We start from the raw sequence: 22,362 nt of genomic DNA on the forward strand, positions 1-22,362 counted from the left end.
GATCCTTGAAGCTGCAGTGAAGCAGGATTTACTTGCGCAATGCAGCGTCGCAGGTGCATTTTTCAGAGCACAGGGTAAGTAGGTCAGAGGTGAATCGTGGGCTGGTTCGCTTGGATCATTTGGGCGTGTGTTTCTTGAGAGGGGCAAGTGAGTTTATGGCTGATGTGAGTGAGGTGTTGTATTGGCTGACCAAGAGGTTTACGTCAGCAGTGGGTTTCGGGGGGGGGGGGGCTAGAGGTCTACCAATAATGGCCATAGGCGGTCACTTTGAGATTGCAGGTGCATTTAGAAATTATGCATGGGGACAGGGTGGGGTGGGCTCCCTGTGGTGGGGAGGGTTGCTAAATGTGATAATGTGGTGGTGTTGGAGAGGATTGTGGTCTCACAATTGTGATCAATTAGCCAGTCAAGCGTGCGCCCCTGCCTGTTTGCGCGTGGGGTTGAGAATGTTTTGGGTGTAGCCTAGGGAGGAGGTGGCGCCAGTGAGGGTAGTTGCATCCTTATCGAGGGTATAGCCGAGATTGAGATTGCCCAAAGTGATGATTTTGGAGCTGGGTTTGAGGTTGCGTAGTAGGCGCTGGGTGAAGTCATCCATGAAGGTGGTGGTGTGTCCAGGAGAACATTCAATCCTGGTTTCTCCTTCACTGAATACGGGTATGCCACTTACTGTGGGACCTACTTTATCTGTCGATGCTTATTCCTGGTTGCCCCGAAAATTGGGGAGGGAGTCGTTATATGGGTTATGTCTTACTAGCACTCCATAACATTCCCTTCTTCCAGCCGGAAGAGAATTCAGGTTGTGAGAGGGTAGGATACCTCAGCCCTGGACTGTGGTGGGGGAGAGAAGTGATGTCACTGGCATTGTATCTCACATCTGTCAGACCGTTGCTGCCCTTCATGAGAATTACAATCCCAATTGGTACAGGTGGTCCTTGGTTTCTAATATTCTTGGTATCTTAGATACTTCTTTCTGTCCATCATATTGATCTAATGACACTCGTACTCCTACTGGGTGTTTATTGTTTACACTTACCCTGCAAAGGTTTATGTACCTGGATCCAGAGGCGTTGCTAGGAGGGGGCTGAGGGGGCTATAGCCCTGGGTCTTTTGGTTGTAGCCCCGGATAGAAGCTCAGGGACTAAAACCAAAAGGCTATTGCTAGCCCTAAATCCCGCCAATCCCAACATTAGCTTAGCCCCTGATCTTTTCCAGACCCAACACCACCCTTGCCAGGATCCGAAAGAAATACCAAAAGCCTCTGGGAGTAACAGAAATGTTGTACTTCATGGAAACCACACAGGAACTGCACAATCAGGATTTACAGTTGTGTGATATATGAACCCCATAATCATTAAATGTATGAGACTGCCGTGAAAGTCTCATAGGAGGGAATTGTGGTGGACATTAAACATTCTGCTACTCATTTAAGGCCTTCTATGCCTTACATGGAAAGCCGAGCCTCACCTGCAATTGCCATACTGAATTCTTTTTTTCTTCTTTATTTGTTTATAGTTTTTACAAACTTTTACAAAAACATTTTTTTTTTAAATACACATTAAAAAACTTACAATTTCCCGATTAGGATATATTTATCACATAAATCCTTATTATTTAATACTTAATCTATAGTTTAAAATGTATTTAATCTATTTTACACACATGTTCTATAAAAGCTAAAACACTTAATCTCATTGACATTGAATCCCCATGTAACATTTTTGTCCATAGAAGATCTCTCAATAGCCAAACATTACAGATACATTCTTTAAAATACTTTTCTCTTTCAACTAGTAACTCCGGGCATTCAAACATTAGACGACAGACTTTCCAATTTATCCTTATCTTTACAATATCTGCATGTCCCCAAGTCCCCAACATATTTAAACCTTATGCTTTTTATTTGATTAGTCGATAAAACATTCATTCGAAGTCTCATAAAACCAATTTTCATTTTTTTACTTGGGAATTTCTTTAAGTAAGGTTCCAATTCAGTAACTCCTTTTCCAGCTGTCAAAACTTGCGCATATAGTTTTGAGTTAAAAATTATGAATCTGTTTTTTTCCTAATCATTCACCTTATGTTTTTCCTTTACCTTATTTGGGTTTTTTCCCATTAATTCCATTGTCATACCTATTTCCTTAAGAACAATTTCTTATTCCATCCTTAAATTGATACAGATGGGTTTATTTGTATCATTCACTCTAAACTGATGATACAGTGTTCCTTCTTTGGAAAATTCACATTTACTCAAAAGGCAAAGGTTCTTCCACTGTATCATGCTAACGAGAGATTGTATGCCCAATCCATACCTTATCACCTCAATTGGGATACATTTAGGTAAGAAATACAGCATTGATCTCCAAATTCTGCTTTCAACAATTCTATATCCATCGTTTTTGGCCAAGATTCAGTTCCATACAGGATTGTCGGGAGAACCTTACTTTTGTAAAATTCTCTACTAGGCTCTATAGAAAATTTACCATATTTATTATCCACTCTCTTCATTTGGTTTAGCATACACTTCGCTTTTGAGTGGAGGTAGCTTACCAAAAAGATTCTACTGTACTTCCCCCCACTACTGGATATCCTAATAATTGAACATTTTCTTTAACTGCCAATTTATTATTCTCCCAATTCCACACGAAATTCATTTTTCCAAGTTTTCCCCCTCCTTTTGTAAGTTTGGTTACCACTGACTTACTTGAATTGATCTTTAGCTGAATTCCCGACATATATTTACCAAAAGGTATTAGTCTTTTCAGACCCACAGGTGTGGTATCTATGAGAAAGAAATCGTCTGCATAGCTAACCCAACTAATTTTCAAGTTCCCAATCTTGGGGGGAACTAATGCTGATGTTTCCAACGCTTTACCAACCCCTGCAACATACAGGATATATAAAGTAGGACCCGGTATACAACCCTGCCTTATACCGTTCTCAATACTGCATTCTCTTGAAAGAAGTCCTTCTGAGTCTAGTCTTATTCGTGTTTTAGATTCATTATGCAGCAATATGATGATGCCTAACCGTCCCTTAGGGATTCCAAAGCTATCCAGCCTCTGCCACAATAAGTTTCTATTAACACAGTCAAAAGCTTTGCTTAAATCCATTAATGCTACATAAATAGGAGAATCTCTGGATTTCCAAGCCAAGGTCTGTAAACATTTTATTAAGAGACCTCCACAAATGGTCCCCATATTTTTGCAGAAACCTATTATTCTAGAATCTAAAATGTTATTTTCTTCTATCCAGTCATTAATGCTTTCTAGTATGAGGGATGCAAATATTTTTGAATCTGCATCCATTATACTTAGGGTTCTGTAATTTTCTGGTTCAATCCTCGAACCCCTTTTAAAAATAGGTAGCATGTATGATAACTTTCAATCCCTGAATCTTGGTTGTGATTCTATTATATCTAGATATTGAATATAGAAGATCTTGGCCCACATTTGGGGAGCTTTCTTCAGGACGTTGTTTATAAGTTTATTAGGTCCCGGAGCTCTTGAGGGATTAGATTTCTTTATCTTTCCTCAATTTGATTAATAGTGACTTCTAAATTCCACTTTACTGTTTTCTGGACATATACTCCCACATTTTCAGGTGTATACATTTGTTTGATATATTTTACCCAAACATCCTCCGCTATGGGGTTTGTCTTTTTGCTCTGATTGTTCTCCTCTTTTTTATTTATCAACTCCCAAAAGGCCCTGGTATTTTTTCCCTATAAGCTTTCTAGCATCTTTTCTCCGTCTACCTGATGTATTCGAAGACATTCCAATTTTAACCAGTTATTGTACTTTTGCTTTCATTTCCTAATTGTTTCTACTCTGTTCATTGCTATTTCAGTACTTTTACCAATTTTCCTCATTTCCCTTCTTAATTTGTTTTTTTTTAAATTCTTATTTCAATAGAATATTCATGCTTATGTTTTTTATTAGGGATGTCCTGAGAAATTACGGTACCCTCAACTGCTGTTTGCAAGTATTCAGTGAAGCCCTTTACAGAGTCTCTCACAATCTTCGCTTCTAGATTACAGGCATTGAATTCCGCTTGCATGCACACATTAAAGTCATTCACTTTTTTCTCAGACCACCGCACACGATTAGCCCTAGTTTTTCAGGTTCATATTTCTGATATTGAGGTTATTATGATGCCAATCTATTTCAAGCAATAACATCGCGTGGTCGCTCACAATTGTTTCGTTCACTCGAAAGTTTCTGACTTTTCCAGCAACATTAACAGACAAAAATATAAAAACAATTTCTGATTTTACATCTCTTGCAGCCCAGGTAGCTCTCTCATTTTCAAGCCGTTGCAGTCCCCAGCCAGCAGCCCAACTCATCCACATATCTCCTTCTACCTTCTTTCTTTTACCCTTTGCTATGTTTTGGTAATCAGTCAGAAAACAGTCCATTATTTCCATTTCCTCCAAATTACAACTTTTGTTTAAATCCCCTGCGAGTACTATATTCACATCACCATATTTACTGAACCATTCATGTATATATAGATCTAATTTGGCCAGTATTTCACTAAGATTGGAATCGAAAGATCTATACACATTCAGCAGCAGTAATACCTCTTCATTATGGCCCAATGTACTCATCCACCCGTTCCTAATATCTCACCCTCAATATTCCACTCTTCAAATTTCTGCATCCCCTTTTCTTTGTTAAATAGAGTTGTTATCCCTCCTTTAGATCTACCAGTCTTTCCTTTCTTTGCCAGGATGCAAGCTGTTTCAAATCCATCCCATATGAGTTTTTCTGTTAACCATGTTTCCTGTATAAATAAAACATCTGACGACTTGAGTACTGAGCAGATTTCACTGTTGCCTATTAAGTGTTTGTTTCCCCTAGAATTCCAACGTAAGATTTTCAAGCTCCCTACACGTCTAAAGTGGTTGGCTTAGAGCTCGTAATTGCACGATTGATTCTTGTAGTAACTCAGCTACTTGCAACAGTTTCACGTTTTCGTTTCTATTTGATTTGTCACCTGTCTTTGTAATTTTTCCCCGTTCCACCTTATTCCCTTTTTCTCTTCCATTCCTACTTTTTCTTTTTCCCAGGGACCTATATCATAGCCGAATCTGTGACGGCTCTCCGCCTCCTTCATTATGATATTTCTTACCAAAGGTGAATAGATAAGCCAATCTGACGTAATCATACCTCCACGCATGAATGTAGTCTAATAACATCTGCAGATATAGAATTCGTAATCTTAATTCAGGAATTTCTTCAAATAACTCCAAAATGTTCTTCCTATTCAATGAGATCGGCCCTCCTTCCTCAAACAAGTATTGTAATATCAGGCCTGGTGCATCCAGATATTTAGGTTTTATGAGCTGCGTAGCACCTATTCCATGAATTCCTTCCCCCCCACCATTCAACAAGTCATTGTTGCATGGTGGGTTCTCATCATACGAATGCTCCTCCCTTCCTTCTACTCTTCTACTTCCTACTTCATATTCTTCGCCACCCTCTACTCTCTTTTCCATATAGTGTTCATTCCCTTTTCTTGTCATTTGCTGCGGTACCATATTGTTCTTTTCCTTCAGAATCTCCATTACTATGTTTCTAACATTTTCTTCCACAGTAATCTTCTGAGATTCTTTTTTTCCATCCTCTTGTATTTTACAGCTACTTACTTTAATTTTTATATCTCTACCTTTTCGGGTATCTGTATACATCTTTATTTTCCTCACCACTTATTTCCCATATGCTCTCCCTCCCAGTACTGTTAGGGGTCGTCTGCTGTTGTTTCGGTGATACTTGTATAGAAGATCTAAGTGTTTCAAACTTTGGTCTTTCCTCAATACTTCGTGTATGGGGTTTAAACATGTCATACAAGGGCCTTCCTTCGTTAACCATTAGGTATGTTGTTTGGCTTACTCTCACTGTGTGCATCTTTCAGCGTTCTATCTGAATTTGCCTTCATAAATCTTCCTTCTTGTACATTATTTTGTGTTTTTTTGGCCTTTTTCCCTCAATCTTATGTCAGAGTTTTCATAGTTGGATTCATTCTCAGTAACATTCTCTTCCTCAGACACACCTTTACTTCCCTCATTATCATTTTCTTTTATAGTTTCTTCTCCCGTGAGTCCCTTTCCTATAATTTGCAGGAATTTTAGTGAAGATGCCTTGCCTGATTTCAATTCTGCCGCTTTTAACACTTTACATTTTTTTTTCTCACAATTGTTTGCGTTTTTTGAAGTTACCACCTTTAATTCACCTCCTCCCTGTCCTTATCCATATTTGTTTTGGCCTGTTCTTCAATTATATGTATTACCTCCCTTGTGTCATGGTCACTCTGGTTGTACTCTTTGGTCAAATCCTTAACATAGGTGGGCCCTTTTCCTTTATTCACTTCTCCATCAAGGTCTATCTTATTATCTTGCACAATCACATTCATCACATTTCCACTCTGAGCTTCCAACCTTTATTCTCTCGGATATGAGCTCCAAACTAGCAGTTTGGTGGGTAATTTCCTTATGTAACCACTCTTAATTCACACAGGGTCACAATAATAAAGGTTCTTTCCCAGCTTCCATTATTTGAGTTTATATCGTTGGGCTATTCTCTTTCCAATTGATCTCTTTGTTGGCCCTCCAAAGGACCCCCACCATCATTGCAAGTTGTGTTATTCTTCCTTTTGTAAATATAAGAGGGGTGTCTGCCATAGGACTGGTTTGAGGTTCCGTGTACATTGTCCCATCACCTAACCCTTCCACACTTCCCTTAAATTGTTCACCCTCCGCCCCATCATCCTCAAACAGTAATTGTGATTGAACCGGTTCCAATTCCTCACATTCTCCTAATACTCCCTCCAATTCATCAGCATTTTTAACAAATTCGACATCTGTGCTATGTGGGGGGTTCACTTTCTGCACAATCTTCCTCATGACTGTTATTTCTTTGACATGGGGAAGGTGTTAGGGGCATAGCCAGGGCCTTTAGCATTGTACTTCTCCTAGTGGTAAAAACTGTAGTTCCTTGTGCTACTTCCTTTCTTGCACATATAACCTTTTTCTTCATACCTGCTACTTATATCCAAGTCTTGTTTTATAGTATCAACACGTTTAAACTTCTAACATGTCTATGTTAACAGAAGTAACAGAAATTAACAGAAGCATGTAAAGCTCAGGAGCAACCACTGGCACATTTCCTTTATGGGAGGGTTGCTACTAATTACCTGTGTGACTTAGCCGACGAATCACACATATTAATTACATCACTGTTCCCCAACTTATAAATACATTTGGTCAAAATCACATTCCCTAGGTCAGATATATGTAATGTACGTCATATGCAAGATTATGGGCATTCACAATTTTTTATGCAACATTCGAAGTGTACAATCATTTAAGTAGCATCATTTTTGTGAACACAAGGCATAAAACAAGAAAACTATTTTCAAATGGCAATTACATCTAATAGAAAATGCTATTTTTACTCTATGCATGCAGTTCGCAATTAGTTCCAATTGCAGATGGGACAAACGGATATACCTCTCATTACTCCATATAAAGGCAGCTAGGATATGCAACACGTCAAGTTATTTCCTAATGGCAGCTGACGCAAGCAAAGAAACGTTATTTCCCAAAAGCGGCTGAAATAAGCAAAGGCACAATGATCACGTTCACCATATACAACAATGCCTAATTTGCGCGTTCACTCCCTCTTTGTGAGGACAAATTACGTTTACAGCACATCACTTTGCCTCGTGATAGAGGCAGTAATGGGCAGTCACACAGAAATCACAATCTCAATGTTGATCTACTTTGCATTGTATACACATCCGCTCCCATTATTTCAACTTAATCCGTCTTCCTAGTGTTTCTAGCCCATCTAAGCCCTTGTGACGCAGGCTCAATATTTCAACTTCCGCAAGTAAACTGCCCACAGCAATGTATCCGTACCATTTGCAGTGCAGTCGCGGCACGTAGTTTATTCACAATTTACTCAATACCATTTTTTGACAGCTCAGCAATATTTTTTTAGGCTGCCTACCTCTCATATATATTCCACGTTTCCGCACCGCTGACCCCTGCTTTTTTCAATGACTCATGTGCCTTCCTTACAGAAAGAGGTATTTTCCGTGTTTGAAAGCTAATCTCTAGAATGTTGTGCCTCCTGCTCCCTGCGAACAGGCACTTCTGGGCAGTTCTTGGTGTGCGCGCAGAGGTGCGCACCCACTGGACTTCTTAAAGGATTCGGGGAACTGGTGGGCGGGGCTTGTCTACGGGTCAAAATAAAATACTTTTTAGGACTTTAAAGCTAATAATGTTAGTACTTGAGTCATACACTGATTGTTTTCAGTCCACGGGTAGCATAGACAAGCTCACCCTTAAAGCAGTATATATGTAAATCTCTGAGTCCATGTTAAATTCAAACAGCTCTCTCCTGGTCCAGCAGTCTCCCCAGGCAAACAGGCACTTCTGAGCACTTCTTGGGGCGTGCGCACACTGGACTTCTTAAAGGATTCTGGGAGATGGTGGGCGGGGCATGTCCTTAAAGCAGTATATATGTAAATCTCTGAGTCCACGGTGAATTCAAACAGCTCTCTCCTGGTCCAGCAGTCTCCCCAGGCAAACAGGCACTTCTGGGCACTTCTTGGCGCCATACTGAATTAAGATGCACTGTCACAAAGCTGCTTGACCCCATGTCACTGGGTGCATGACTTAACCAAAGATGCACAAGGTTAACTGCGAGAATAACAAGTTACTTTCTTACCTGGTAACGTTCTTTCGATGGGATGTTCCGACGACGTATTCCACATCTATGAAAGATAATCACACCACAGCTGTGATGCTTCGGAAAATTTTCGGCGTCTGCGTCCTGCGTCAATGACGTTGATACGCCCCTTCGAGGACCTCCTCTGACGGCTAACGTCACCCGATGTTATATGTAGGACGCACGACGCCTGTAGCCTCAGTTGTAGTTTTTTCACAGAACATGTGGCACCAATCTTCTGCCAGAATGACTACAGAAAGCCTTGCGTCAACAAAAGCTGCAATCGCATAAGAAATTCTGTAGAGGGGCAGGTAGGGAGGGATCGATGTGGAATACGTTGTCGGAACATCCCATCGAAAGAACCTTACCAGGTAAGAAAGTAACTTGTTCCTCGAAGGGATTGGTTCCTCCGACGTATTCCACATCTATGACAGACTCCCAAAGCAGTACCAACGTTAGGAGGTGGGAAAAGAATTTTGAATTTTAGAATGCCCAATTAAATTGCAGAATAGAGGACCGCCTTGCCAAAGGCCAAATCTTGCCAATGGATAGAATCCAAGGAGTAGTGTTTAACAAAAGCTAATTGCAGAATAGAGGACCGCCTTGCCAAAGGCCAAATCTTGCCAATGGATAGAATCCAAGGAGTAGTGTTTAACAAAAGTATGGACATAGGCCCATGTGGCTGCTTCACAAATGTTACGAATGGGAACACCCCTCTGCAGGGCAGTAGAGGCAGCCACACCTCTAGTAGAATGGGCCCGTAAGCCTACCGGAGGGTCCTTACCCGCCAAGCGGTAACATTCAGAAATTGTCAAGATAATCCATCTAGACAAAGTCGGTTTAGTAACAGCTTGTCCCAAACGCCTTCCAGCGTATCCTACAAAGAGTTGATCGTCCACTCTGACCCGGGACATGCGTGAGATGTAGAAACTTAAAGCTCTCCTAGGATCCAACTTATGGAGCCTCTCCTCTTCCTTACCAGGATGCAGAGGAGGATAGAACGCCGGAAGAATGACCTTCTGGCTTAAATGAAATTCCGACACAACTTTCGGAAGAAAAGAAGGACGAACCCTAAGGACAACTCTGTCCTTATGAACACAGTGAAGGGTGGCTTAAAGGAAAGTGCCTGCAACTCACTCACTCGGAGCGGAAGTAAAGCAACTAAAAGTACAGTTTTCAAGGTCAACCGTCTCAAAGGGCAAACCGTCTTCGCCCAGCCATCTAAACGTTTGTCGTCCCTATCAGGAGGGATGGTAGGGTACGACGCCTGCTTTGCCGGGGCCATAGCCGCCTGCACCACCAAACTCTCCGGAGTGGGGTGCGTCGCCAAAGAGCAGGGGTCGCTACTGGCTGGACGGTATTTTTTAGGCAACGACTTGCTCACTGCCGGGAGACTCTCCGGAGCAGTCCAAGCCGCCGCCAACCTTCTCTGTAAAGCGATATGAAATGGCAGCATCGGGTCAGTGGGTGGACCTTGGTCAAGGATATCTGTCAGGTCATCCTGTAGAAAATCCACTGGAGGTGCAGACTACCCAAAGTACTCCGTCACCCTCGACATGAGTCGCCTGTACGAAGATTCAGCATGCGTACCAGGCTCAGGCCTGCCAAACTCAACCTCCGGGGAGGTACCAAGACAACTGGCATTGTGCAAAGACTGACTCAGGTCTTCCAACTGGCTATGACCAGATAACAAGTCATCAGGAACCTCATCAGGCACCAAACCTTCATCAGACCCTTCATCCACCTCAGAGATGTAATCCAGAGGCTGGAACAAATCCCTGGATGAGGGCACAGAAAAAGGCTCAAATACAGGCCTTACAGACTTCTTCAGGGCCTTCCTCGGAGTTTCCACCGAAGCACGGGGTACCTTTGGTAAAGCCTCCAGAAAAAGGCGTTGAGGGCGTCGACGTCGAGCGTGGTGCTGATGGCTTCGACACAGACCTCGAGGGTGGTGCCCCAAGCGTGTCCATGCCGTTGATGACTTACTCGGAGACGGAGCCTCAAGAGCGTCCCTCGACGAACATGGCACCGACGGCGTTGACGTCTTCTTCGAAGACCTCAGAGGCTCCGACGGTCTCAAGGGCGTCGAGGACCGGGACCTGAAGCGGGCATGGCTAGAGCGATCCACCTTGTCCGATCAGGACCTTGAAGGCTCCCGATGATCGTGCCGACCACCCGAGCCCAAAGGCCGTAGCACATTCCCCGCCGGCTTCTTTCGAAGGCGTGGACGGAACGGAGCCCTGTGATTGGAAAATCGCCATCATTTCTGTACGAAATGCATCCCATTCCGCAGGAGAAGAATGCTTGTTGGGACAAGCAATCCGCCGACGGGCTGAGTCCTCGGACGAGAAAGGCGACCGATGACGGCGCTTCTGCGAATGCCTCGAAGAGGCAGAGGAATGGCGGGACCCACTCTGCGACCGAGAACCCCTGGACTTATGCCGACGACGCGGAGAGTCGCCTCTCGAAATCGTCGGTCGAAAGCGCATCGGATTTTGACTTTCGGGGCTTGGACAACCTACCAACAGAAAGCTTCTTCTTCCGCTCCCGCAAGGCCTTCGATGTCAACGACTGGCAATCGTCCCAATCATCCGTGGCGTGGTCCTCACCGAGGCACCAGAGACAGGCGTTATGCGGGTCCGTCAGCGACATCTTGGCACCGCAGTCCCGACACTTCTTGAAACCCAGCCGCGGGGTAGAAGAAGACTAAGACATGATATCTTCTCAACATAAACGTTCGAAAGAACTGATAGAATAACTCAGAAGAACCGAGGCGCGCCAAGATCTCCGGAGCGAACACGTTCGTGGAAAAAACGGAACTGAGGCTACGGGCGTCGTGCGTCCTACATATAACATCGGGTGACGTCAGCTGTCGGAGGAAGTCCTCAAAAGGGGCGTATCGCTGTCATCGACGCAGGACGCAGAAAATTTTCCAAAGCAGCACAGCTTTGGTGATTACCGGTCATAGATGTGGAATACTTCGGACGAACCAATCCTTTCGAAAGCAGCCTGCTTCATAGACTGTTTGCTTCTTATGTATTTCCGCTTTGGCTCCGACAAGTGACTTATAGAAGCCTGCCTAGCCTGCGAGGCGGCTTCAGTGTATAGATTTAGCAGCATTAGGCAGATCAGGCACTACCTGAGCCCTGTGAGAACTGTGGTTATACCAGATTCTGCTGACTTGATAGAAATGTATCTGAATATGTCTGCTCCATGTTGCAACGTGTCCTCACTCAGGCGTGAGAAAGTAGTTGCTGTTTTTAATAGCGTATTATGAGAAGCACGTAGAACAGGTTGGAGATATCTGGATACATTGTATACTCTGCAAAATCGAAAGTAGTTTGGTATGCCCTTTTCATAGAAGACCATTTGTTACTATACCGCGTTCAGTGGAATAGGGTATTTTGTGTCGTCCTGTCGATTTCAGTATGCTGCTTTGCCAACTGTCATTAAAAATGCTTACCAACCTTCCATAATATTGGATTATTTGTTGAGTGGGGAATTTTTCCATGACAGAATAAAGTAATATGAAAAGCTAGCCATCCCTTTCATGGTTTACGTGGCAGCTATTCATGGTGCTACCTTTCACGCAGTATGCTGGCGCAAGCAGCAGGCATTTGCACTACAGTAATTCTGTTGGGCAGTGATGTCATGTTTTTAATACAGGGAAGGAATGTCATAACCACATGAATAAACACATTATGGATTGCGTGAGACAGGCAGGCTATCAAGAGACACACAGACTCAAAGATGTTAATTTCAAACCCTTTATTTACTAAGGTTCCTGGGTTGGTGTAAGGCCAAGCTGGCCCCAACTCTAAAGGGATGGTTCCCCTTAACTGATGTTGCTAAAGGCTGCCGACGTCTGATAGTCCAAAATAAATGTCGGCCTGTGTCTAAACCTACGCTTGCCCTCACCCTTTACAAAAGAGTGATAGGAAGTCTTTAAAATTGAAGAAAACAGTGTTTCAACAGAAAATAGGAAACCAAGGTTGGTTTTAGGTGGTCTTCTCACCAGGTGTAATTTGGGCAATGTCACAAAAATTAGTTCAATCAAAAAGGGCTGTTCATAAGACCTTCTCCATAGATAGAGCCCTTGCAATATTCTCAAATACTCTGCATCTTTGGTTCGTTGGGGTTCCCTTCCCCAAGCTTCAACTTGAACAAGTTCCAAACACCACAAAAGAAATAGAACAGTTCCTTTTGAAACTTCTCAGGATTCCCTTCCCCAAGCTTTAATCCGTTCAACACTACAAAACAACAAGTCTCCAACTTTGTTAGGCCTCTTAGGGTTCCCTTCCCCAAGCTCAGGCCCCTTTCAGTTTCCAACACAAAATTCAGTTTTGTCAGGATACACTTTGCTTTTCCTTCATGAAACAATAGATATTTCTTTTATTCATTTATTTATTGGTCATTTATATAGCGCCTATACACTTAAACAAGTGTTATGCACCAGCCATGGAAGTTATGGTATCGGTGGAGATACACCTAGCATGGATGCCTTCAATATCTAGTTAACGGTCTAGCCTTCTACCAAGATGGCGTCCGGAACGTATATACGCATCACGCACAGTAACAACGGTGCGTTGTATCATCGTTGATCTCTAACTTTGTTCATTGCCCCTTGCTCGTTGTTATTCTGTTTCGCAGAAAGACCTTACCCCTTCCTTCTTGCCTTGGTCTTTTTCTATTCTTCTGCTTTCACTCGCGGTGTATTCCTCTCAGGTATATACTCAGCAGCAGTTTTTTACTGGTAAGTACACAGGAGTTTCTTTTCTCTTTCTCTTCGGTTTTCTGTCCCTATACTTGTATTTAACTATCATTATATTCTGCCTATCTATTACCTATTTTTTATATATCTTATAGTTCCGCTTCATACTCCCCTTTCCGAGACCCCATCTACTTCCAGTCCCTCTCCCGCTGTACCCTCTCTCCGCTGCACTCTCTCTCCGCTGCAATCATACTTCTGAGTCGAAGCTCCTGTTACCGCAGTTACCCACGGAGCCGCTGGTTCTACACATCTTCTGCCTTCTACGGTACCTTCTGGATCGCAGTACTCTCCGAACGTTGCCTGATTTCCTGCGGTGCCTGCTGGAACTTGTAGTTTCTACAAACTACAGATCGGTTCTTGTCCTTGATTTGAGTAAAAGACTTCAGAATATTTACAACTCTAATGATCCTTTGTTCATCATAGAGGAAGTCACAATTGGTGGATCAGTTACTCCTTTTCGACAGTAGAGAAGATCTGCTACACAGGGTTTTTTGCCCATCGGCTTTTTCCCTGGAGTTTTGGGACTGGCTCCTGGGAGACCACCGGATTTGGTTCCCATCCGGTCAAGGTGGCCTCCGAGGAGCCACGTCCTTATTTACGTCAAAAGAAGACCAAGAAGAAGACGGTATCAAAGAAGCATCGAAGAAGACAGGATTGGTCGTCTTCTACGGGCTCCCCTGGAGATTCAGGTGAGGAGGAGTTGGGCACAGAGAAAGGGGAAGTTGTTAGTTTTGACAACAAGTCTTTCAAAGCACTCCACGCAGGGAGGGTGAGACGTTAAGCAAGATGGAGTTACATTCTTAATAGGCATTGGAACATTCAGAATGGGCAAGTGCTATGAGTTTAGAGGTATAACAGAACAAGAGGAAAACAAAACTGAGTACAACATATGAATAATTATTGTACGTGCCTGATGGTCGTTTCAACAGTGCTAGAGCTTTACATGGACGAAGAAGAGAGGGGAGGGGAGGGTAAAGACAAATAAAGAAGGAGCCTATCGTACGTGTCTGACAGCGTTTCTGAAAGCGATAGATGCACGGGATCTGTAGTAGGAGAGGAGTAGGTTGAGTAGGGGAGAGGTAGGGGAGAGGGGAAGAAGGTAGGGTAAAGACAGAGAAAGAAATGGGGGAGGGATAGAAAAGGAAGCAGAGGGAGTGGAGGGTGCAGAGAAGTTAAACACACCACAGTTCGAGAGTCCAGGAACACAATAGGTGTGGGAACATCAGGATCTGAGATGCCATAAGAGGCAGGGAGACGAGGGTAGGCTACCACCAGAGGGTAGGCTACCACCTTTGTTAGGCCTATCACAGAGTTCCCTTCCCCAAGCTTAGGCTCCTTTTGGCTTAAAACACAAGCTCAGCTTGTCAGGGTGTACCTCTCCTTTCAGATACAGTTCCTTCACACACACTTCACTTGTGAAGTACAGTCAGAGACTTTTGAAACTGCCTGGTTCTTTGCTCCTGCTAGACGTGACCACTCTGATCTATAACCCCGCTTTATTTATTTCTTGCTCCTCCTTTTAAACCCTTCACCTTCTGGTGCTTCATGCACCCCTTTGTATTCTCTTACTTCTTCCTCATGCACACTTTCAGCTTTCCTTTGCTTTCCTTTTTTCCACCGTTCACTCTTGCACCTTCCTTTGCTTTCTTATCGCGCCTCTTGCGCACTTTACACACTGTCCTTTCTTTACCGTGGACCCACTGCACTCTTTAAAAGTCTTTATTCCACTTTTCCTTCTTGGCACTGTTCAAATGCCTTTCTTTCACTTTACTTTTTCCGCTTCGTGCCGCTTTAAAACGGTCTTTCTCACGCTCTGCTTCAGTGAAACGCCCGCTCCAGAGTTGCTCTCTCTCACTCACCAGGCAGTGTCGCGTTGCCAAGCAGTCTCTCTGGATACACGGGGTTGAGGTCGGGGTCGACCACCTGCCCCTCATACAACCTGCCAAATGCCACCAGCAGGATACAGGCTGCCTTACTCTGGCTCCTTGGAGGCACAGCTTAGACACACTGGGCTGCCACGCTGCAGCCCCTCACAAACATTGGGCCAGCGTCTCAGCACACCGTTCTCATCCTGGCTTCCAGTCCTGCTGCTCTCTGCTCCTTGGCTTCTCGGCTCCGGACAGCATCCCCAGCTCGCTGCCTTCCTTGTGAAAAACCATACCTTTTATAATGGAAAAAACAGTCAAGTGGAGTCAGGTCATTATTAAATGCCTGACCCTGCCTATTAGTGGGATAACTTGAGTTCTTTCTATAGTAGGTTTCCCTTACTTTCCCCATGTTGTTTGTGGGTAATCTTTACTGCTCTTAGTTGCCTCCTCCTCGTCTCAGTATTTGTTGTAAATGGTGTGAGATTGAAAATAGCCCAGGAAGGCGGAGGGTTGGGGTATTAGTGGAAATGGGGGGGTACCATGTCTCGCCTTTGAGTATCCTCCTCCCAATCCCTCATGACCATCCACTCAGGTGATCAATCCTTGCTTGTCCAAACCCAGGGTCGGGATCCAAAAGCGATGGCCCTTCCCTGGCCACCTGAATGGAAGATCCAGAGAGAGTAGGTAGGAGAATACCAGCAGGTTCCTCACAATAGGTGATATAAATATTGTTGGATTCTAAGTATTATTTTGCATTTTCTTACTGTGGATACAATTGTTGCATCTGTGCTAATAATATTTATATTTAACCACCATGTCCACATTCTTCAATAAAATATACACAAGTGATGTTAAATTGCTTACCTGTTGACATTTTGGAAGGTGAAGATAGAAGAACGCCACCCATGTCAAAAATGACAGCTTTATACCCACAAGATGCCGCCCGTGTCCATCGCAATGTACTCCTGAAGTTATAGCTTGAGTGGTGGAGAATGGAGGACCATGCAGAAACTCGCAAATATGAAGCCTGGAAAATTCTGGGGACGTACATCATATAAATCTGTATGAAAGGAAGCAAAAATCCCTTTTAGAAATGAAAAATTTATATTCAAGAAGTGATCATGGTTGCAATGGTGTTTTGTCCATAGGCATCAAATGTATTAATTGGCCAACTAAATAATATCCAATGGTTGGCCTGGTGGCCTGCGGTATTAGCAACTCTTTCTTCTAATGTGCACACTTCAACCAACATAATTGAAAGAAACACGTTTAAGGGTTACAAAAGTGAGATGATATAAATAATGATGTATAATACTGACAGAAAGTTGCCACTAACTGGATAATCAAAAATCAAATGTTTTCCAATGACACAAAGACTCGAAGGCTGTGAAATATGAACTTAATGCCTAATTATTATTTATACTTGCCCTCAATAATAAACAGGAATTACATAACAGAGGGCGAATTTAGCTTAAAATTGTGAAAGAAAGGGGCAGGGTGGAAGAAGGGTGGACGGTGGCTCTAAGGGATAACACTAAACTACTACGCCAAGAGAGTCCATTGCAGACACTCTGTTATAACTTTCATAAGACTGGTGGCGTATCTTTAAAATTCAAGTCTAAAGACACGCCAGTCTTCTGAAACGTATAACACCACAATTGGTCTTTAGAATTCACGGCATTGACAACAGTAAAAAAGGCATGCAAACAGGCGGAAGGGAGCTTGTGTTTGATCACTGCCACCAGGGCACTGACTCAAACAAGCATATCGACATAATACAAAATTAAATGCCTGCAAGATTTTAAAACAGCACATTCGGTTGCTTATTCTGATTTAATTAATTACTTGCAATATTCTGACTCATTCAAATTAAGGTATGTTTTTCTGTGTTCAAATGACCCCAAGCACTAGCGTACCGAGCGGGAGGCCAGACCGGGGCATTTATCAGTGGGACGGCACTCCCGTTCGGCGGCTCAAAGAGGGTGCCCAACGGGCAAGGTGTCCCACTGGCAGGACAATGTGTGCCGAGCAACTCCTGCTCAGCACGCTTATTGTCCTGGGAGCAGGACATCTTACCCTGTCCAAATGGTAGTGGTGTCCCGCTGCCAGGACAATGTCCCAAGGAGCTCCAGGAAGCAGAGGCTCCTCACGTTTCTCTGCGTCAACAAAGCATTAGACTGTGAGCCATTAGGCACTGATGAAAGGGAAGGGGCAATTATTAACAGGGACTTTTGTCCCTTTAGAAATGTGTATGGGAGAGAGTGATCAGAAGTGAGAAGGGTGCACAATGTTGAATGCTTTATGAAATAATGACTATGGCTTTAAAACCCGAGGGGGATTTGTTAGATTCACATTAATCTGCATGATACTTTTGTGACTTTGCATGCAGGATGGGCAGAATAAAACTAAAGCCATACTCTCATTCTTCCACATATTTCTCTGACATTGTATATAGTATACAGTTAGTCTACTATGAAAGTCTAGTTATTATGTAATGTGGTTTGCTTCCAAGACACTACTATAAATAATTATTTAAGCACATGAAATGTAAAGCAAAACCTTAATAAATATCTACACCAACTAAACCTGGGAAAATGCGCACAGTTACTTAAATTGTCCACATCCCATTTTCACCATTTAACCAAAGTGTGTGATCCTGGGCAATCCATTTAATCCAAATGTGTCTTATCTGAAGCTCTATACGTGATTCTGAAGCTTATGTTAATATAACATGCTATTATAATAAAAAAAGCCCGATGACTATAGAGTTGCTCCATATATGACAATAGTGCATTTTAGGTATTTTGCACCACAAACTTATTTGCCACTTGGCTTACTTATGGCAACTTATTCTAAAGTCACTACCACGGTACCGCCACGTATCAAAGACTGATGATGCTCCTTGCAATGTCCTTTTCTATGAAGTCACTTCTGTTGGTGCAATCCATATGCAAATTTCGAGGTTTCTATATATCTTGCCCCACAGGGCCTGGACAGAGCTTTAATAGATGAGTTTCCTGCATCTGCAATGATCCTGCAGTTTTATGTGTAAAAATACCATCTGCCACTAATGTTACCAAAAAAGTATGTACATTGGGGAAGGGGTGGCCGGTTTGGGAGTGTGAATGACACTATTACAAGCACTGCATTTAGTATCTCACCTCACCCCCCACTCTTGCAATGCTAAATACACTCCTGACCCCAAATGTGATTGTCCAAATGTGATGTGACTTCTCACTAGGGACAGCCCGCAGCCCAGCCCTCCAGCAAACATATACGCAGCTGAGTTCAGCTCTGCATTATGTAATGAGACAGCGCAAGCCTGGCTGGGTACCCTCAGTCAAGTTTGCGCTGTCCAATTACATGTTCAATGAATGCAGCAGCCGCAATGCGGGCCCCCCCAGCCCTCCCACCAAAAGATGGGAGGGACAAAAAGGCATGCCACGAAAGTTGGGGGGGACTTGTCCCCCCTGTACCCTTTATAATTACGCCCAGGTACCCAATGTCATACAAATACCAGGCATTATGTTATTAAGGATCTTATTGACTACAATATGCTTACTGAGAAGGCTTGTGATAATTTACTTTCAGTTAAAGTGAAGTAGAATGGGAATTCCAGTAAAGCCAGTAGACTTTTGCCTGTTTATTTTACACATTAAAAAGAGATCCAGGAGGCCACCAGGGGGCGCGGGCAAGATGGCCGCCTGAATCTCAAGCACCCCGTATGGCCCCGGGAAACCCACGGAATAGACATGCCTTGAGTGCTTTTTAACCCCATCTATCAGCAATCGTTGAGGAGGGGAACCACTGTGGACTACCCAGAAGCTTGTCCAGACTTCGGAGATGCCCCCGTTCCCCAGATAACGACCTGTGATCGGCGACCCCCCCCCCGCACCTGAGGGAAGGCACCGGGCGGGAGCCGTACATCGCCTGGCCGCGTAGTGGTTGGAGGAGTCGAATTCCCCACCCGCTCTGACTCGTGCACCGAGGCCGGAGGTGTTGTCGACAGTTCGGGCGGGCCCCGCAGAGATCCCTACCAGCGGATTGGGCCACAAGGCTGACGGCCTCTGCCTCTCCGGACATCTCAGAGGAGCCCCCACGCCGGATACGGCGGGTCATCCGACCCCACCAGAGTGGAGGAACATCCCACGCAATCAGTACACAGGGCCCAACGCCGGGCGGGCCTTCTGAGAAGCTCCAACAGCTGCCGGCGACCGGCTCATCCATTACTGGAGGCCAACAGTGACCTGCCCCCAACATAGGGGACACGGGGGAATCACTGCTATACTTACCCCAGTCGGGGACCCCTGGGGGGCCTGTGCTCCCCCCACCGCTCTCACCACCAGTGATTCGTCTGTGCCCAGGCCGACGCGGTAGCGCACCTTGGAACCATCTCAACGGCCCACGTTTCCACGCCTGACCACCGCTTCAAAGACACCCGAGGCCTACCCCCCCACATCCTCTGCGGGGCTCCGGATTAGTGGCAGAGGAGCCCACCCGACCACCGGAGAAGGCTCAGGCCGTCGCGGGAGTGCGCCTTAGCCACTCCACCACCCGGAAGACACCTCAGGAGAACCCTATAGCTTGGTGCGATCGATACCCCATGAACTGGAGGGAGACCCTTGCGCAATACCAATTCACGCCTGGGTCCCACGAAATGGAGGCCAGCCATCAGGGGTATGAGGACAGACATGGGGGCCAAATTGGCGGACCTCAAGGCCAAGGTTTCAACGCTGGAGGATCAGATAGAAGGGGTCGAGTGCAACCAGGTATCGGCGGACATCCTCGAGGCGCAAATGGAAACTAGATTTCAGGAACTGCAACGCCGCGAGGACCTCCGGCTCAAGGTGGACGATATGGAGAACCGGGAGAGGAGGAACAACTTGAGAATCTTCGGCCTTGAGGAGACGGAGGGAGAGACCCCGGTTGGACTTGAAAGCAAAATCCAAGACATCATCAGAATTGTCCTGGGGTCGGACTCTGGGGAGACTCTTCCGCTTGACAGGGTCCATCGGGCTGGCAGGGGGGGAGGGGTAGAGGCCCACGCTCAGTTCTTGCAAGATTTCACTACTATAAGGACAAGGCTAGGGTGTTGGAGAGGGAGAGAACCTTACGGGATATTCAACATGGTAACTCCAGGGTGACAATTTACCAGGATCTCTCGTCCCTCACTCTCCAGATGCGAAAGTAATGCGGCACTATCACCAGGTGGCTACAGGAAAAGGGGACACACTATCGCTGGGGCCACCCATTTTACCTAGCATTTGAATGGCAGGGCCAGAGGTACCAACTAATCACGGAGGCGGAAATCCGAAGGGCCACCGAGGATCTCACAGGCGACATCACGGGACCATCAGAAAATCAGAACGAAACCAACGCAGACCGCCCACGTGCCCCTCGAGGCGCAGACCTCTCCCAGGGGAAGCTAAAGGTCAAAGGCTCACGTAAATTTAGAAAAACTAAACATCCACCCACAGACCGAGACCACCCTATATGAGCGCACAAGCAGCAACCAAGGCTCACCTCTCTGTGCAGAAGGCCTGATATACATCCCATGGGAGCATGCGCCGATTCATGGAGCCCGCCGGTCATAGTGCATTTTTCCCACGACCAGTGGGGAGTTCTTGGTTTAATTGACTTCGGTCAGGGTCGAAGTGTTGCCCATTTAGAGGCGGTTGTATGGTTTCATAGAAAGTTACACGGCGACTCCATACGGCACGCCCCGTCAGGGGCACAGGGGCACGATCAGGTACTAAGGCCGGGGGGCGCCTGGCTCGGGAGACACTACAGCTAGTCCCCACTGCGGATCAGAAAGGGCCGGTACTTAACGAAGAAAGGCATGTTGGAAAGCGCTACACCTAAGAAATGGTTTTCCCGGGGCCAGGGAAGCGACCCTGGTGGTTCGTTGCCAGTCATATCCCCATCCGTGGACCCGGCGGCGAACGCCCCAAAAATGGGTAAGGGGGGGTTAAGGGGGGGGGGAGGGGAGAGGAGGGGGGGTGCCCTTTGCGGGGCTCAAGGGGAAAGGGAAAACCAGCTCAAACTAAGGACACTTTCTTTGCAACGGGCTCCGAGTAGCTGACACTTAGAGGTGATTTCAGTGAGCGTAACGAAAAATGATAATGATTGAAGCAAAGATAGGCACGTTGAATGTCAAGGGCCTTAACTCCCAGAATAAGAGGTCTCTCACGAGTAACATGTTCCATAAGCAACACCTAACGGTTCTCTTCCTATAGGAGACGCATTACAGGCAAGGTAGGGAATCGAAGATCAAGGGGAAAGACATTGGGTGCAATTACTGGGCCTCACATAGAAGTTCTAAGAAGGAAGGGGTGGGAATCCTCCTGAGCAGGGCGTTCCGTCTCACAGATATAGAAACCAAGAGGGGTTTTGGTGGCCGTTTCCTGGGTATTAAGGGAATCTGTGAGGGAGAGCGCGTTACCCTGGCCACTCTATACTCGCCCAACTCAAAACAAATACACTTCCTCACCCAGGTCTTTCATGTCATGGATGAGTGAGCAGAGCGAGCCAGGATACTGGGGGGGGACTTCAACCTTATAATGGACCCGAGGCTTGACTGGTGGTCCGTGAGAGGGGCGGATACCCAGGGGCATCTCCAAAGATAATCTGGCCTTGCAGACCCTCCTGAGAGAGCATTATTCGGTGGACGTTTGGCGAAAAGCAAACCCGAGCCAGGGTGGGTACACCTTTTTTCACCCCCACATTGCACCTATACCAGAATTGACCTTTTGTTAATCTCGGAAGAGGGGAACGGGGTGGGACAACAGCCGAAGGTGGAAGCCATAACTTGGTCGTACCACAAACTACTCATAGCAAATTGGTCACTGCCCATCTCCCAAGATCTTCCCGATGGTGTTGTAACGATACACTTCTCAGGGACCCGGTATTTCGTGATTTCATGAGACAGGAAATGTTGGCCTACTTTGAGACAAACGACACCGGTGAGACGGATATGTCCATGGTGTGGGAT

The 22,362-nt window shown here is 45.2% G+C and overlaps 1 protein-coding gene across 2 annotated transcripts in view; it reads right to left on the minus strand.

Moving 5' to 3' along the window:
- ACAD10 (acyl-CoA dehydrogenase family member 10) overlaps window positions 1-22,362 on the minus strand; it is a 2,051,508-nt gene that overhangs the window by 1,921,515 nt on the left and 107,631 nt on the right. For both annotated transcript variants that reach the window (XM_069619514.1, XM_069619513.1), the window contains exon 2: window positions 16,236-16,431. In XM_069619514.1, the coding sequence (XP_069475615.1) occupies window positions 16,236-16,425 (190 nt within the window). In that variant the 5' untranslated portion in view covers window positions 16,426-16,431. The remainder of the gene's footprint in view (window positions 1-16,235; window positions 16,432-22,362) is intronic.

The sequence above is a fragment of the Ambystoma mexicanum genome, chromosome 10, assembly GCF_040938575.1.
Source record: "Ambystoma mexicanum isolate Mex_15411 chromosome 10, UKY_AmexF1_1, whole genome shotgun sequence".
In the NCBI taxonomy this organism is placed as follows: domain Eukaryota; kingdom Metazoa; phylum Chordata; class Amphibia; order Caudata; family Ambystomatidae; genus Ambystoma; species Ambystoma mexicanum.